Source organism: Polypterus senegalus, chromosome 12 (genome assembly GCF_016835505.1).
Source record: "Polypterus senegalus isolate Bchr_013 chromosome 12, ASM1683550v1, whole genome shotgun sequence".
In the NCBI taxonomy this organism is placed as follows: Eukaryota; Metazoa; Chordata; class Cladistia; order Polypteriformes; family Polypteridae; genus Polypterus; species Polypterus senegalus.
Genome location: NC_053165.1, coordinates 110,294,515 through 110,311,657, shown reverse-complemented (window position 1 = coordinate 110,311,657; position 17,143 = coordinate 110,294,515). Strand labels below are relative to the sequence as shown.

Below are 17,143 nucleotides of genomic sequence, written 5' to 3'. Positions count from 1 at the left end.
GGATTTGCTCCTGGAACTAAAGAGTTATGCCGCAGTAGCCACCTGAGGAGCTGTAAATTCTCTGCTTTGCTGTGCAGTCATTATCTTCAATACATACCTTTATCATACTGCACAGCTAATTCAACATCATCATCTTCAATCAATATTATTCATTATTGGTGAGTACCGTACATTTTACTGTATTTTTATTAAAGTTAATTATTACGTATTTACCCTACTTATACCAAAAAAAATGACAGTGCATACAAAAGAAAATGTGCTTGCATGAATTACAGTCTGCGTGGAGTTCGCTTCCCGGGTCCTCCCTGCGTGGAGTTTGCATGTTCTCCCCGTGTCTGCGTGGTTTCCTCCGGGCACTCGGTTTCCTCCCACAATCCAAAGACATGCAGGTTAGGTGGATTGGCGATTCTAAGTTGGCCCTAGTGTGTGCTTGGTGTGTGGGTGTGTTTGTGTGTGTCCTGCGGTGGGTTGGCACCCTGCCCAGGATTGGTTCCTGCCTTGTGCCCTGTGTTGGCTGGGATTGGCTCCAGCAGACCCCCGTGACCCTGTATTCGGATTCAGCGGGTTAGAAAATGGATGGATGGATGGATGAATTACAGTACATATAAGGGTAACATCGGTATTTTATATTCTAGCACTGCGGTAGACATACCAGTGCAGTACTGTACAGTATACGTTCGTTTTTGAGGGTAATGTATTAAGCAGAGTTTGAAATTAAAGTGTTTTGGGGGCATATTTAGGGTTTAAATTATAAAAATAGGCATTTATGGGCAGTTTTTCACAATTCATGGGTGCTCTAGGAATGTAACCCCTGTAAATTATGGGGGTTGTCTGGACACTGTGCTAAAATGTACAACTTCATGGAGAGCGCTTCTTAACCTACTATTTGAGTTTATAATCCAAGACATTAAACGTGGCCAGAAGGGGGCAGGCTTGAAGTTCACACTTTGTCTTTCTCAATTCAGTTCAGTCCAGTTTTTAATTAAACATGTCCCATGTGTAAAAGATAAAAATATTTTTTAAAGGCAAAAATAAATACATATTAACATAAACAATGACAAACTTATGTATATCAGCATATAGTTAAAATATTTTATAATCTGGGGGTGGCATAGTCACTCAGTGGTGCGAACAACGGCCTCAAGGATCCAGAGGTTTAGGTTTCCTATCTTTATGTCCTTTCTGCATCTACAAGACTTGTTCTCCAGGTAGTGCAGATTTGCCCCCACATCACAAAGACGTGTGTATTACATTAACTGGCAATTCTAAATCGGCCTGGAGTGAATCTGTGTAAGTGTGCCCTGCAATGCACTGAAATGCCCAGTCTAGGATAACGGCCCTCCATCCTTGGAGCTGCAATGTCATTTTGTACACTAGTTATATGAAAAAATATAATACGATAAAAGATTTTAAGTTACCTTGATTTAACATTGCTATTTGTTTAAACTTCATTGTACTATTTGCTTATCTTACTATTGACTGGAAATGTGTGGTGCAGTAACGGGTAAAGACTGGTGAGGAGCTAAACCATTTGCATGGAATTGAATACAGAGAGAGATTCAACATTTTGTTTTGCAAAAAAAAGTTACAAATTGCTTTGGCTTCAGGTAAAATGTGTGCCATTGATACAAGAAGAAAGATGTTTAGTCCTAACTGGAGGCATTTACATGTTTTAATTCTGTATGCATTTGCATGTCATTTAGTATTAAATTAAGATCCTTTGGTGAAACAAATACTACCGCGTTCATATCCTGCCATGTGCCAGCTGTGATTTGGTCATGCAATCACCAACTTTGCCAGCTGTTATAACTTACTGTATTTTGGTGATCACAATCCTAAAGATGCACCGGAAACGGAAAAGACACTCGAAGCTCCACGGTACATGAAAAGTGCAAATCCTTACCCTCTTCTGCAGGAATCAAGATGTGGAAAAGGAGGAAGTGGGGGAGTAACTTCCCATGTACTGTAGTGTGATTCTCCTGTGAAGAAGACGCAGTAATGTGCACGATGGAGCATTCTAGTGCAACTTTGTGTGGAAAATACGAAGATTTGCACATCAGAAAAAAAAAATATCACTGTGATTCTACACGGTGATGTGAACAAAAGGGATAAATTGCATTGGATTGAATTTCCTGGTGTGTGATGGGTGACATGCACTACACAAGTGCAGAAAAAAACAAGGCACACATGGAAGTGTGGCTGAGGCTTTTGGGAGCAGTGTTGCTTGTTTTCCGACCTAAAACTCCTTTAAAACAAAATCCCTTTATATCAGAAATGCTAAATTGTCTGCAAAACAATTTTTTGCATCAATTTCACTAAACTGTATGTGACTAGAATCTTATCTGTTTTGATCATCACTAGGAATGACACCTCTGGTCCCATCAATAACCGCCAGTTACTAGACTAGATTACCTGGAACATGTCCCTTAATGGACTGGTGTACTGTTTTGCTTGATTTCTATTATAGGCCAAGTGCTGCAGGTATGAGCTTCATTGCTCTAAAACCAGGTATTGGAAAAAGAAGATTTTTCAGACAGATTTATGTACAGTATGTCACAATCCCAGAGAAGCCCAGAGAAGCCATTTTTAACTTGTCTTGCAAGTGGAATAACCTGAAACATAAAACGAATTATGGAACTTAGGGAGGTACCAATGAGATCAATTCTATCTTCATTCTAACCCTTTTCAATGTAGCTCAATTCTATCTTAGGCCTGTAAAATGAATGAAGGCCTGCTATATACCTGTGTGATGAACATGAGGAACATCACTGTCCCTCACCTGTTTAGTTACGTGCAAAGGAACAGCTGGTGATTACGTATAGAAGAATATGAGGTATGGCTGGATGAGGCTGATGGGATGTTCACATACTTTCATGATAATATGGTTCAGAGTCTGAAATGAAAGCCGGAAAAATCTGATGACGAAGTACCAGAAGAGAAAAAAGGTAAAAAAAAAATGTATTAGAGGTCAACATGAGAGATCAAAGAAAGAAACACCAAAACCAGAAATGTTAACCTAAAAACAAAGTCAAAGTGCAGAGCAAAAGTCTTATCCTAAAATTTGGAGATGGGTCCAGCTGCAGACCATCGGAGCAATACGATTTAGTAGCTGCACTAGACAGCCAGTAGGATTGAAGGTTACTGTCACTTCGATTACTTGACTTGAGTCATATAACGCACATTCCTCCCCAAACCTAATCTAAACATAGTGTATCCAGTTGTTATCATTGACGTATAATATAAAGAAACAACTTCCTCAATGGAGTGGAACTCTGAAGGTCCACAGCTGTTGAAAATTTCACACACACACACAAAAAAAATAGTTCACAAATAAATAGAATTTTAGATTAGTGGTGACCTTTATATAGTCACACTAATGATGCCATTACACCATCCCAATGCATTATGGGATATATTATTATAGTAACTAGTGTCATGAAAACCCTAAAAAAAAATGGCAGCACCCATTGGAAAAACAAAATGGTGTCAAAAATAATGTTAAAAATAATAAGGTCTCCAAATGAAAGACAAATGTGAGAAACAGACTCTCTGGGTGGTTCAAAAAACCAAAGAAAGGATGTGTAATACAATTTTAGAGTCAAACACATTAAAAAATAAAGCTGAATTAAATAAAAAATCATCTCAAACAGGTATTATGTCAAGTATTGAGGACACTAGCCATCAGTGAGGGTCATAAGAAGAGCAGCAAACCTTGGCAGGCACACAAAAAGCGATGTGACACAAAGAAGGCATGTCATTCAAGCAACAGACAAGTAGAGCAATTTTAGAATTTGCCATTCTGGAGCCAACAGAGGGTGGCAGCTGGGGAGTGGAGGATAATCAGGGGCATCCTAAGGGTTGTAAACCTACCGTATTGGACAGAAACATTAGGTTCCACCATTTAGCCAAGAATACTAGGAAGTAAAGCAGAGCCAGTGGTTGGTGATCAACTCATCACCCGTCAAGGAACCGATTAACCATCACTCTCAGAAATTTTTCACAGTCAACTGAAGATCTAGTACATTTTGAAGACATATGTGTAGACAAATCACGACCAACAAATAAATGGCAGGAGATGAGGAGTGGGACTGGAGGGTAAGGAGTTCCAGGGCCATTCATGGACAGCTCTTTACTCTAGTTTGGTTCATAGAGAATGGATTTGGTGACTCTGGGCACATTTCTGACATTGAAATAAAAGAACAGAAATGTTCTTGTCCTCTTATAGCCAGTGGCTAGGCTAGAGCTATTTAAGGACACTGAAGTGACCATGACATATATGTGGAATCTTGAGTATGTAAAGAAATTCTATCTCTTAGAATGTTTTTCCAAATTTTTTTGGCTGCAATGTAAATTTCTAAAGCACTTTAAATTAGCTTTTGTAACAATAATTTATAAAACCTACTTAACATTTATAATAGGATAAACAGTATTTATGGAAAAATCATTTATTCTGTTGAGGAGAGCTCAAGGCTATCCTGGCAGCATTGGCAGAAACCAATCATTCATAAAATATCAGTCCTGCGCATGACACACTCATTCACGAACGCACACCTCGTCAATTCTGACTCATCTTTTAATAATAAAACGCTGCACTATTTTGTATATCCCTTTCCCCATACTGTACATGGGGTGAATGCACAAAGAAAGTATGCGGATTAAGAATTCAATCCAGGCTGTGAGGCAGCACTACTGTGTCACAAAACTTCCCTTTAAAAAAAAAAAACATCCATCATTATTCGATAAAGAAATGTGGGGATTCACAGCGTACACTATAACATCAGAACTGGAGAGGAGGTAGAGGCCACCCTTGCTAGGGTGCCAGTCCTTCATGCTTATGAACTAACTTCATTCAGATGATTAAGATTAGTCATGTGGCTGACATGTACATTTTGGAGATAAATGAGACAAATGGGCTTAGGAATTCAAGTGCAAACTCTGCACAGACAGGGACCTACAGTAGCTAGGAACCAAACATGGATTAATAAATATGTCGGGCCGAAGGGCCAAATAAATGTGCCACCATCATGTGAGCAATCTACAACTGGTTTTAGGAGGATCTTCAGCTCAGCTCAAACAACTTGATAACCTCTCACTGGACTTCAGCACCTGCAGCTTCGGCCTTCACCCCTCGGAGTTATTCTTGACAGCTCTTTGAGTTTTGAAAGCCACATTTTGATGGTCGTCAAGACTTCTTTTTACCACTTATAGAACAATGCCAGAGGAGACCCTTCCTCACCTTTTATGACACAGAAATACTTTGTCATACTTTCATCACCTCTAGACATGATTATTGCAATTCTCTTTTTAATGGTCTTCCTGCTCAAAGCATCAATCAACAAGAATAAGTGCTGTCTGAGCTCTGACACAGACCAAATGCACCGAGCGTATCGCCCTTATAAGGCTCAAACCTAATTTATAAAGTTGTTAGCTTCCAGATGAAATGTCTCTTTTAGGTTATTTATTAAGCAAAACTTAATATACACTGTTAGAGTTTGAGATATACTTATGGTAAGAAAGAACAGATAATATAATAATAAAATACCAGACTGCACTGACTTCATAATCAGCATTCAAACTAACAAAGATAAATCAGAAACACCCGAGGATAAAGCAAATCAAAGCAGGTCAAGGGTCATCTTTTGGGGACCAAGCAAGCAAAACAGCAGATATGAAAATAAATAAAAGAAAGTGACCTGGGGCAGAGACAGGGCAGAAATAAGGTACAGAGGCTGTCATGGTTGTATCTCACAGTCTTGGCTCTGATCATACTAACAGAATTATCTCAAATGGCGACGGTTTTACTTCTGGCTTTCTTAATTTGTGTTGCCAAGTGTTCCAGCTGGAGAAGTTTGTGGATGGAGGTCAACCAATTGTAAGGATTGATCATTTCTATAGATTTCCTACTGCCCACTGTTAGCAGTTCTACCTAAAGCAAAAACTGTATGTTACTAGGCGAGCAGAGGAAGTGTGGATGTATCTAGTAAACTAAATATATGAGCACGAAGAGGTAAAGTTGGGAGCCTGTGCTGATAATGCATTGCCGCACCCTCCACACGACAAACCACCTGGATTGGGACCCGAGTGCAGCGGGTGACACCTCAGCACCACACTGGAAAAGTGTGAGATTTTTTATGGCGGCTGGAGTGCGACCAACCCCTCAGTTGGAGGGCTTGGAAATCCTAAAATGAACCGCCTGTGTTTCTTTAATTTTACTAACCTGCCTGGAATCCAGCAAAGCTCCCTGGAATTGTGTTCTTTTAGAGTTGCATCAAAACCCAGCTAATATACCTCTCCTAAGAAACTATGGCAGAGATAATAAGAAAAGGAAATATAGGATTGTAGGTTTGTGACGGGGTGTCCAGCTCCGGTTTTGTTGGGCTGCAGTGGCTACAGGTTTTCATTCTAACCATCTTCTTAATTAGTGAGCTGTTTTTGCTGCTGATTAACTTGTTTTACTTTAGTTTTAATTAACGCGACTCAGGCCCCTTAGTTGTTTCTTTTTCCTTAATGTGCAGCCAAACAATAATGAGGCACAAAACAAGCCACCATGTGACCAGCTAACTTGAAAATAAAGAAAGGTGAAGGTCTCTGTCATGTTGGTCTGCTCAGGTCACCAAAGTATCTTGACGGTGGTCTTAGAAAAAACAGAAAATCAACAGTCTGCTGTGGCAGAATGAGAGCAGCAACAAGTCATGATAGTCAATAACGGCTTTAATTAACAGCAGGAATTGGCTTCTCATTAAGAAACTGGTTGGAGTGAAATTGGCTGGAGTTTGACGTTCAAATTTAGCTGGTCATCAGTTAGCTCATTTCTGTTGGGCTTCCTTTTAATGAAGAAACAAATAAGTTCAGAGGAGTGAATATTTTAAAAACATGGCTATGAAAATGAAAAGGAGTTCAATAGCAGTGAAAACTGATTAAGAAAAGGGTTAGAATGAAAACCTGCAGCCACTGCAGCCCACCAGGACTGGTGTTGGAAACATCTGGTTTATAAGATTATCATTGTCAAATATGTTGTAAGTGCCAGTCAGGACTATCTGGTATCCTGTTCAGGATGAGTATGGGACCCTTACCTGGACAGGAGGCTAAGATAAAAGGAATTGTAGTGCAGGGAGTCAGCCCTGCTGGGTCCCATGGGTGCCACCAGGGGGTGCTGTGGGGATTCACAATCCCTACCTTTCAGGACCCAGAAGTGCTTCGTTCAAGCTATGCCCTGGCACCAGAAGTACTGCTGGGGTGCAACATAAAAGGAAGCTATCCAGTCTCCTCCAGCAGAATTAGGGTTGCGAGTAGGAAGGAAGGCAATACTTGCTGGAGAGAGGTGGATGGAGAAGGAAGAGAAGAGAAGAAAAGGAAGGAAGATTGTGTTTGTGCAATCTATCTAGAAACCTTTGTGAGGTATTGGCATAATAAAACCCTTTGTTTTGAACCTGTGACTATATTTGTGTTGGTTGTATCCAGGATTTGGAGCTCAGTGGTGCCCCCAATATCTGTCACAATGTATATATTAATGTAAATGTGGCTTTCACTACCATATGTACAAACAGCTGAAGGAAGCCTATAGAAAAATAATGTCTTATGATTCTTCAGTGGGATCTCTGAGGATTGTATGTTCATCTTTGGAGGAGTTGGAGGCAGACACTGAAGAGGATGTCCTCAGTCTGTACATTAGTCTGGGCTTAGCTTCAAAGAGACTATGATAGTCTTACACATCCTATCATGCATGTGCATCTGAGGTTTGTCTCCTGGGCTCCTCCGAGGTAAGCACTCCCACTCTGGGGCACAGATGGTAACATCTCACTTTTCTTCCACAGCCTTGGGAAACCATCCATGGAGGGAAACTGACTCTGCCCTGTGCAGTCCCTCCACTATAAAAGCAAGGCACTCCCAGTTTCATTCTAGAGGGAGAAGACCGATGACTGGAGCTTCTACCTGAACTTGACACACTCGAGCGAAGATTGAAAAATGCACTTGTATATTTCTTTATTTAACTGGCTTTTCATTTTGCCTTATTTGAGGTGCCATTGAGCACCTGTTTCACTTCAAGGACTTTGTAAATATTAAAAGGAGAAATATAGTTGGTGCACCAACACTGACTGGTGTATTCCCTCGCTCAACGACAACCCTTAAGAAAGTCCCTGCAGAAATGGATGAACTGGGTCTTAAAACCCCAAAAAAAGACACCAACAAGACCCTGATCACCTTTGAAAATTGCATTGAAAATTTAAAGATGACTCCATTCGTGACACTTTATTTATATATGTTCTGTAAATTACATAACTAGAATGTAATCATATATGTATTGTAGACATGATTATATGCACCACGACATGTTTATTTACACTATGTACAAATCAGTGATGCACACAACCCAGGGCCGCAGCACCAATCACCCCCAAGTCCAGGCCTCGCACAATGCCTCTCTTCTATCTTCTGGTCCGCCTCCACTCCTCTCCTCTGAGCTCTGTCCTCTTCCACCCGACTCCAGCCATTGAATGGAGGGAGACGGTCCCTTTAATCCCCACCCGGACGTGCTCCAGGTGCCTCCCTGATTAGCTTCCGCCAGCACTCCCCAGTGTGGTGGAAGTACCGGCTGCACACCTGGAAGCGCTCCGGGTGTCCCTGGTCTTCTTCCCCACAGCACTTCCGGGTGTGGCGGAAGTGCTGAGTGCCAGGGTTCCTCAGGCATTGGGGTGCCTCCAACCCCTATAGGGTTGAGCTTCCAAGCTTGGTTCCTGTGGTCCCCAAAGCCTCCAGGGCGGTCGCCCCCACATGGTCTGGAGGAGGCTTAAGCCCTTCTTCGGTCCTCCTGGACGTCTCGGCTGGGTACCACCCCTCGCCACTCGTCACAGTATGTATGCATGTAAGCTAAGCATAACCATATTAAAAAAAACCAACTGGCCCCTCAGATCACAGCACTGAGCTGATCACTAGTTGTTCTCCACCGTGGCCTTCTCAAAACATCAAAGATCTGTTTTTGTAACTTTTGGTGAGTGGCCAGACATCCCTGTAGCTCCTACCCTCATGAACTCTTTTCTTGAGTCTGTTTATGAAGCTCCCGTCGAAGACTCTTTCAAATCTCACATAACAGCACACATTTCTGTCAAACAGACTTAGACTTTCTTCTGTACATTTTTGTCTAAAGTGCAATATGATACTGAAAGCTTTTGGATTTATTGTGTAAGCTAAAATGTATTCTTATTTGTTAAATATAAGCCACACTCTGATGGTGTATTCTATGTAAAATAAAAATTGATTGATTGATTGCTGGTCCGAAAACAGCTAATAAAAAATGGAACGTCATGCTAATGTTTGAGTATTTGTCTTTCTAAGCTTGCAGGCTCACTGACAGAAGATATAGCTGTGAGTCTTTACCAGCTTTGCACATCACACGCTATCATTCAAGGTGAGGCAAGCTGACTGAAGATCTTGGGCTAATGACAATTTCACCACAGAATGTCAAGTCCGAGCCTCGACCATTTCAGTTTATACATTTTTTTTCTCATTTAAAGTTGCTCAAGTGCTGCATTTCTTGTGTGCTTTGGCTGCAAGGTGAATCAATATCTGAGCTCCAGGGCTTTTGCAGATGGTGATGACTTTTCCTGAATGGTGAACTCCACGTTTATTTCCATCTATTTTACCTTCTTTTCTTGATAAGCTTCTCAGTCCCTAACAAATGAAAAGCCTCAGCACAAGACACTGTCTACAGCGCCATGCTTTACAGCGGGGCCGGTGTTACCAGGGTGATGTGGTGTTTTGAGTTTACGTCAGATGTGATGCTTGGCATTTAGGCCTGCAATTCTAATTTTATGTTTCCAGAGCACACATCTTCATCACATTAAGTAAAGGCCTGGTGGTATGTGAGACTTCTAACTTCTCTTCCATACATCACATTTCTGAAATGTAGCTAAGCACTTGTTGGCAACAGGCCAGTTTACCCGATGGAAATGTGTAGGTGTTTCAGAGATGTCACAGGCCTCTTGGTGAATTCTATCGGTAATATCCTTCTGCTCGAAACAGGTTCAGAAGCTATAAGCTATTCTCAGGGTCTTCAGCGTGACCATACTCCAAGTGCTTACTCCATAATATGTTCCTAATTGCTGCCGACATGCAGTCCAGTGACACCGTAAGCAGACCCGGGTCTCTCCTAAAAAGGAGCCTCCCTTACTTCACATCGGGGAGTCGGAGTAAGAGTCAGGAGGCAGCAGCCGACACTCTTGGAGGGAAGAAGGTGGAAGAATTGACAGAATTATTATATTTGATTACTGATTTTTTTGACAGGTGATTGTTGGGAAGTTGCAGTGGATGAATAAATGTCTTTTATTTAAATCGAGAATTGTGCTAGGGCATTACTGCATCTGCAGTTGGGGGCTTGGGAGCACCCCCAGTGGTACAAAGTACTATGCCAAATTCTTAGCCTCATTTCCTTAATTCTTTTATTTCCTTCTCAGCTGCATGAATACCAGTTACCACAAGTCCTTTCTTTGGAGATCAAAAAGTCAGACACCCGTGAGTACGTATTGTAGCGGTGACATCACATTTCATGCCACTCTTAGACTCTTGATTAGCGATATCATAGATTCCATTAATAATAAGGCCATGAAATATAATCATATAAATTTATAGCAACCAAAATAATAGTAATACTAATTATAGACCTAAACATAAAATGAGGTAAGAAATTCCCAAACATCCATCCATTATCCAACCTGCTATATCCTAACTAAGTTCATGGGCGTCTGCTGGAGCCAATCCCAGCCAACACAGGGTGCAAGGCAGGAAACAAACCCCGGGCAGGGTGCTAGCCCACTGCAGGGCACACACACCCACCAAGCACACACTAGGGACAATTTTAGAATCACCAATGCACCTAACCTTCATGTCTTTGGACTGTGGGAGGAAACCGGAGTACCCGGAGGAAACCCACGCAGACACGGGGAAAACATGCAAACTCCACGCATGGAGGACCTGAGAAGTGAACCCGGGTCTACTAACTTTGAGGCAGCATGCGCTACCCAATGCGCCAACGTGCCGTCCAAACAATATTTGCAAACATAACAAAAAAAAATAATGTACTCTGGATAGTAATTAACAAGTCCCTGACAAAAGAGCACAGAATTCTGCTTTCGAGATCCCACCCAATATTTCAATGTGTGACACACTGGGCAAGAAATACCACCAGATGGTGCACTTTCTTATGGTGGGATACTCGTCTGGGAGTAAAAGTCAGGAATGGTTGAGTATTAGGTGAGGACATCTGTGATGAGTCATTTGGGAACACACAGAAGAGACTGAAGCACAGAGCTTTAATAGATAGGTGACAGAGCTGGCAGAAGAAGCTCACACCTGACAGGTGGGACCAGGATTATCAGACCTTTTATAGTGAACCCACATAAGAGCCATGATGGAGGAATTATCTAGAAAAAAATAAGGGGATAAGTAAAATAGATAACAAATCTTCTCAGTCTGAGTGTAATGGATCCACTAATTTATGTAGCATACAGTATATATATATATATATATATATATATATATATATATATACTGCTCAAAAGAATTAAAGGAACACTTTTTAATCAGAGGATAGCATAAAGTCAACGAAACTTATGGGATATTAATCTGGTCAGTTAAGTAGCAGAGGGGGTTGTTAATCAGTTTCAGCTGCTGTGGGGTTAATGAAATTAACAACAGATGCACTAGAGGGCAACAATGAGATGACCCCCAAAACAGGAATGGTTTAACAGGTGGAGGCCACTGACATTTTTCCCTCCTCATCTTTTCTGACTGTTTCTTCACTAGTTTTGCATTTGGCTACAGTCAGTGTCACTACTGGTAGCATGAGGCGATACCTGGACCCTACAGAGGTTGCACAGGTAGTCCAACTTCTCCAGGATGGCACATCAATACGTGTCATTGCCAGAAGGTTTGCTGTGTCTCCCTGCACAGTCTCAAGGGCATGGAGGAGATTCTAGGAGACAAGCAGTTACTCTAGGAGAGCTGGAGAGGGCCATAGAAGGTCCATAACCCATCAGCAGGACCAGTATCTGCTCCTTTGGGCAAGGAGGAACAGGATGAGCACTGCCAGAGCCCCACAAAATGACCTCCAGCAGGCCACTGGTGTGAATGTCTCTGACCAAACAACCAGAAAGACTTCATGAGGGTGACCCAAGGGCCCGATGTCCTCTAATGGGCCCTGAGCTCACTGCCCAGCAGCATGCAGCTCGATTGGCATTCGCCATAGAATACCAGAATTGGCAGATGCACCACTGGTGCCCTGTGACTTTTACAGATGAGAGCAGGTTCACCCTGAGCACGTGACAGAAGTGAAAGGGTCTGGAGAAGCCATGGAGAACATTATGCTGCCTGTAACATCATTCAGCATGAGCAGTTTGGTGGTAGGTTAATGATTGTCTGGGGAGGCATATCCATGGAGGGTCACACAGACCGCTACAGGCTTGACAAAGGCACCTTGGCTACCATTAGGTATCAGGATGAAATCCTTGGACCCATTGTCAGACCCTATGCTGGTACAGTGGCTCCTGGTGCACGACAATTCCTGGCCTCATGTGGTGAGAGTATGCAGGCAGTTCCTGGAGGATGAAGGAATTGATACCATTGACTGGCCACCACACTTTCCTGACCTAAATCCAATAGAACACCTCTGGGACATTATGTTTTGGTCCATCCAATGCCACCAGGTTGCACCTCAGACTGTCCAGGAGCTCAGTGATGCCCTGGTCCAGATCTGGGAGGAGATCCCCACAACACCATCTGTCATCTCATTAGAAGCATGCACCGATGTTGTCAGGCATGTATACAAGAACACAGGGGCCATACAAAGTGCTGCGTACAATTTTGAGTTGCTGCAATTAAATTTTGGCAAAATGGACTAGCCTGCCACATAATTTTTTAACTCTGATTTTTGGGGCGTCTTTGAATTCAGGGCTCTGTAGGTTGATCATTTTCATTTCCATCAAACGATGTGGCATCCTTTCGTTCCTAACACATTACCCAGTCTATATCAGTATAGATATCCAGGAGGATTTCTTTTTTTCCCATTGAGATCTGATGTGTTTTTTTAAAAGTGTTCCTTTAATTTTTTTGAGCAGTTTATATATATATATATATATATATATATGCCCCGACAGTGAAAGACTACATTTCCAGGACATTTTCTCCTCTGGACCGGCAGAAGGCAGCCTCCTTGCCTTCCAACAGGGCCACGGGTCATGAGCTACCGGAATAAGCTTGTTGGGCAACTGGACTCTTTCCGGGTGCCCTATAAAAGTAGTCAATCACCACTGCTCAGAGTTGGGAGGAAGAGGAAATAGCCTGAGGAAGAGTGGATGTGGAAGGAATGGCAGCAAGAGGGACTGTGTTGTGCTCTGTGAGCATTGTGTGCTAGACTGGATCAATAAACCATGTGTTGTGTGATATACCGGTGTCCTGACTTTCTGTGTTGGGGTTATGTCAGCTGTACGCACCCTTGGGCATCACTATATATATATATGTATATATTAATTTTTATTTTTCTATCTATAAAACAAAACTTGCTGGAAGGAGTACAAGCTGTTAAATGTGACACCAGGGTATGAGAGGATTTGTCTTTGTGTATCTTGACAGGCCAACAGCCAGGGTCGAAAGCAGGATAAACAATGCCTATTAGAAAGCATTCTGGTTTCATGCTGTAAAGGATTTTTTTTTTGTATTTTTTAGTCATCTTGGGAATTCAGGTCTGTGATCACAGCACAGATACTGCAAATAAAAATTCTCAGATCTTACGAGACACTCACTCTGACCATCTCGGTGGATGATGCTATTATATCCCCAGATTCACTGTAAAGTAAGGATGACAGGCTTTAGAGATATTTTTTTTGGAAGCCCACCCCTCCACCACCACCACCACCACCACCTTAGCAGTGCCTCCTACCTTGCACAGTGAGCGTTGCAACTTGGTGATGTGTATCATCAGTGTAGAGCTGGCAGAAGTAGCCCCCCTCATCCTTGACATTTACATTGGACAGGGCAATCTTGACTAAACGTGGACTGAAGAGGACCATCTGAAACCGCTCATCTTTGAGAGCTGCAATAGAAGTACACATAGACAAGCATTAAGCCAAGCTGGAAACCCTCAACTGTTTATGAGAGCCTAACAGATATAAGATGGCTTGTTTGACATCAACCAATTTCACCTCTTCTAAATGACATTCAAATATGTCCATACATTTTCCAATTTCCATCCACACTGAGCTTGTGTGTATTAATCATCCAGTTAAAGAAATCAATATGTGGTTCATGTCATTATAAAACAAATGGACAGTCTTTGTATTAAATAAATCATGATTATGAAATTCCCTTAGCAACCAGAGAAACCTTATTTTCAGAACCTACAGTAGGTTAGATAGATAGATCTTTATTGTCATTGTCATTTTTACAAAGGAACAACAAAAGTGCCATGTTATATGCACTAAAGTGAAGAATGTTTGTTCTGGAACCCAGCAATGAATACTGTACTTGCCTCCTTATCACCTACTTACATTAGGTCTTTTACTGAGGAGAGCATCTGGAGGGCCTCTGATCCTCCACATGCATTGCACACATCCATAGCCTGGTACCCTGCAAGTGTAAAACGGTGTTGCCACCATCTAGCTGTTCTGTCAACAGTGCCTCTAAAATTCAAAACAAGTCCCACTTAATCATAATACTGTATATTCATGAGCAGATTCTCCATTCAGTAGAAGGGTTTACTCTGAAATAAATGTCCTCATGGACCAAAGATCATCCCTTTCATGGATAGGTACCATTTTTTCTTCTGCTGCCTACTGACTGACAGAACATCCTGTGCAAGTCTTGACTTGTGCAAATTTGTGAGCTAAATTCATAAACCCATTTTCTGACAAGACACATAGATGCTTCTATTTTCTTTATCCAGAAAAAAAGAAAGAAGCACATGTAGCACATGGCATATTCTCTAAAGAGTTGCTTATCACCAAGAGGCCAGGCGCAGCCCACAGCTCAACTCAAACATCGGCTTGGGAGTCTGTTCCTTAAAATCACAGCCCACACAGCATATGAGGCAATTGGCTTCCAAGGAAAAAGACATTTCACACCCTGCCCACCCAAAAAAAAAACACACCACACAGGAACAACAGACCGTCTGGGTGTGAGAGGGCAGCATGGCTGCCATCTGGGAAGTATCAGAGTGCAACCACTTTCAGCTGGAGTATTCTGCAAAGTCTGTGGACTTCATAATGAAGACATTTTACGAAAGGGACTGGATGAAGTGACCTGAGAATGTTATGTTACAGCTTGTATGTTAGATTATGTTATGAAACGTCTTCTTTGTGATGTTAAATTACCTCTTGTATGTTAGGTTACGTCTTATGTGTTATATTATGTAACATCTTATATTTATATTATACTCCCTCTCATATATTCTTATATATCATGCTATTCCTTATATGTTATGCTATCTAATGTCTTATATGATTTGTTATGTTATGCTACATTATGTCATGTTATATTATCACTTATATATTATGTTCCATCTTACATGTTATGTTATATTACTTCTTATATATTATATTATCTTACGCCTTATATGATTTGTTATGTTATATTGCCACTTCTGTTATGTTATATTATGTTGTTATATTATATTCTCTCTCACATATTCTTATATATTATGCTATTTCTTATATGTTATGTTATCTAATGTCTTATATGATTTGTTATGCTATATTATGCCATGTTATATTATCTCTTATATATTATGTTCCAACTTACATGTTATGTTATATTACTTCTTATATGTTATATCTTATATGTTATATTATGTCATGACCTATATGATTTGTTATGTTATATTACCTCTTCTATGTTATGTTATTTTACCTCTTCCATATTATGTTATGTTGTTATGTTATACTGTAGTATGTTATGTTACCTCTTCTGTTATGTTGTGTTATATTATGTTATATTACTTCTTTTATGTTATGTTATGTTATATATTATGTTATGTTACCTATTCTATGTTTTGTTATATTATGTTATACTAGCAAAATACCCGCGCTTCGCAGCGGAGAAGTAGTGTGTTAAAGAAGTAATGAAAAAGAAAAGGAAACATTATAATATAATAACGTAACATGATTGACAATATAATTGTGTTGTCATTGTCATGAGTGTTACAGGCATATATATATATATACACACACACACACTCACATATAAACATATATATACACACATATATACATATACATATATATATATATATACACATATACAAATATATACTGTATACATATATATATATACACATATATACACACACACACACATATATATACATATATATGCATATATATATCTACATACTATATATATATATATATATATATATATATATATATATATATATATATATATATATATTAGGGGTGGGACTTGATTAAAAAAATTAATCTAATTAATTAGAGGCTGTGTAATTAATTAATCTTGATTAATTGTATGTAATTGTACATGAAAATTTGCCCCAAATCGCAAATGGTTTTTTAATTTAAAAGGGTTTTAGTGGGCGACAGAATCAAATAATAGACATGGACATGAATATTGTAAACTCAAGCTCTTTTAATTTCTGAAAAAAAAATGTATTTAAACTGTATTTCAATTCAAAACAGAAACAAAAATATCATCCCTGGCTAAAATTGGGCAGACTTAAAAATAAAGTGGTATTTTAAGTACTTTAAGTACATTTTCAGAATGGTATTGTCTTTAAATAATAATAATCAAAATTTCAACATAAAGTGCAGTTTTTCTTCTTAAAAAAATAAGGCAGAAACATAAAAGGTAATTTGACCAACTTAATCTTTAAACTCTGAGTAACCTTAGCCAAAATTATTTTGTACATTAGGCTAAAACAGTGTGATCATTGAACATTTTGTAATTAGATGTATTTAGAATTACTAACGGTCACGGAAGTCCAATGATCCCCAGTAAGAGCCACAAAGTCCGCTTTCTGTAATGCATCGAATTTTGCTTGCTTTTCAGTGTCATAAAGCTGTTGAATTTTACTTGAAATAGTCTTTCGGCACGGCAGATGGAAAGTTGGATCTCCTGACGCTAACCGTAGCACGTTTTCTAA

General features: G+C 40.2%; 1 protein-coding gene across 3 annotated transcripts in view; it reads right to left on the bottom strand.

Annotated features, from left to right (window-relative positions):
• Positions 1-17,143, bottom strand: part of cadm4 (cell adhesion molecule 4) — a 734,387-nt gene that overhangs the window by 231,691 nt on the left and 485,553 nt on the right. For all 3 annotated transcript variants that reach the window (XM_039773253.1, XM_039773252.1, XM_039773254.1), the window contains exon 3: positions 13,931-14,083. In XM_039773253.1, coding sequence (XP_039629187.1) covers positions 13,931-14,083 — 153 coding nt within the window. The remainder of the gene's footprint in view (positions 1-13,930; positions 14,084-17,143) is intronic.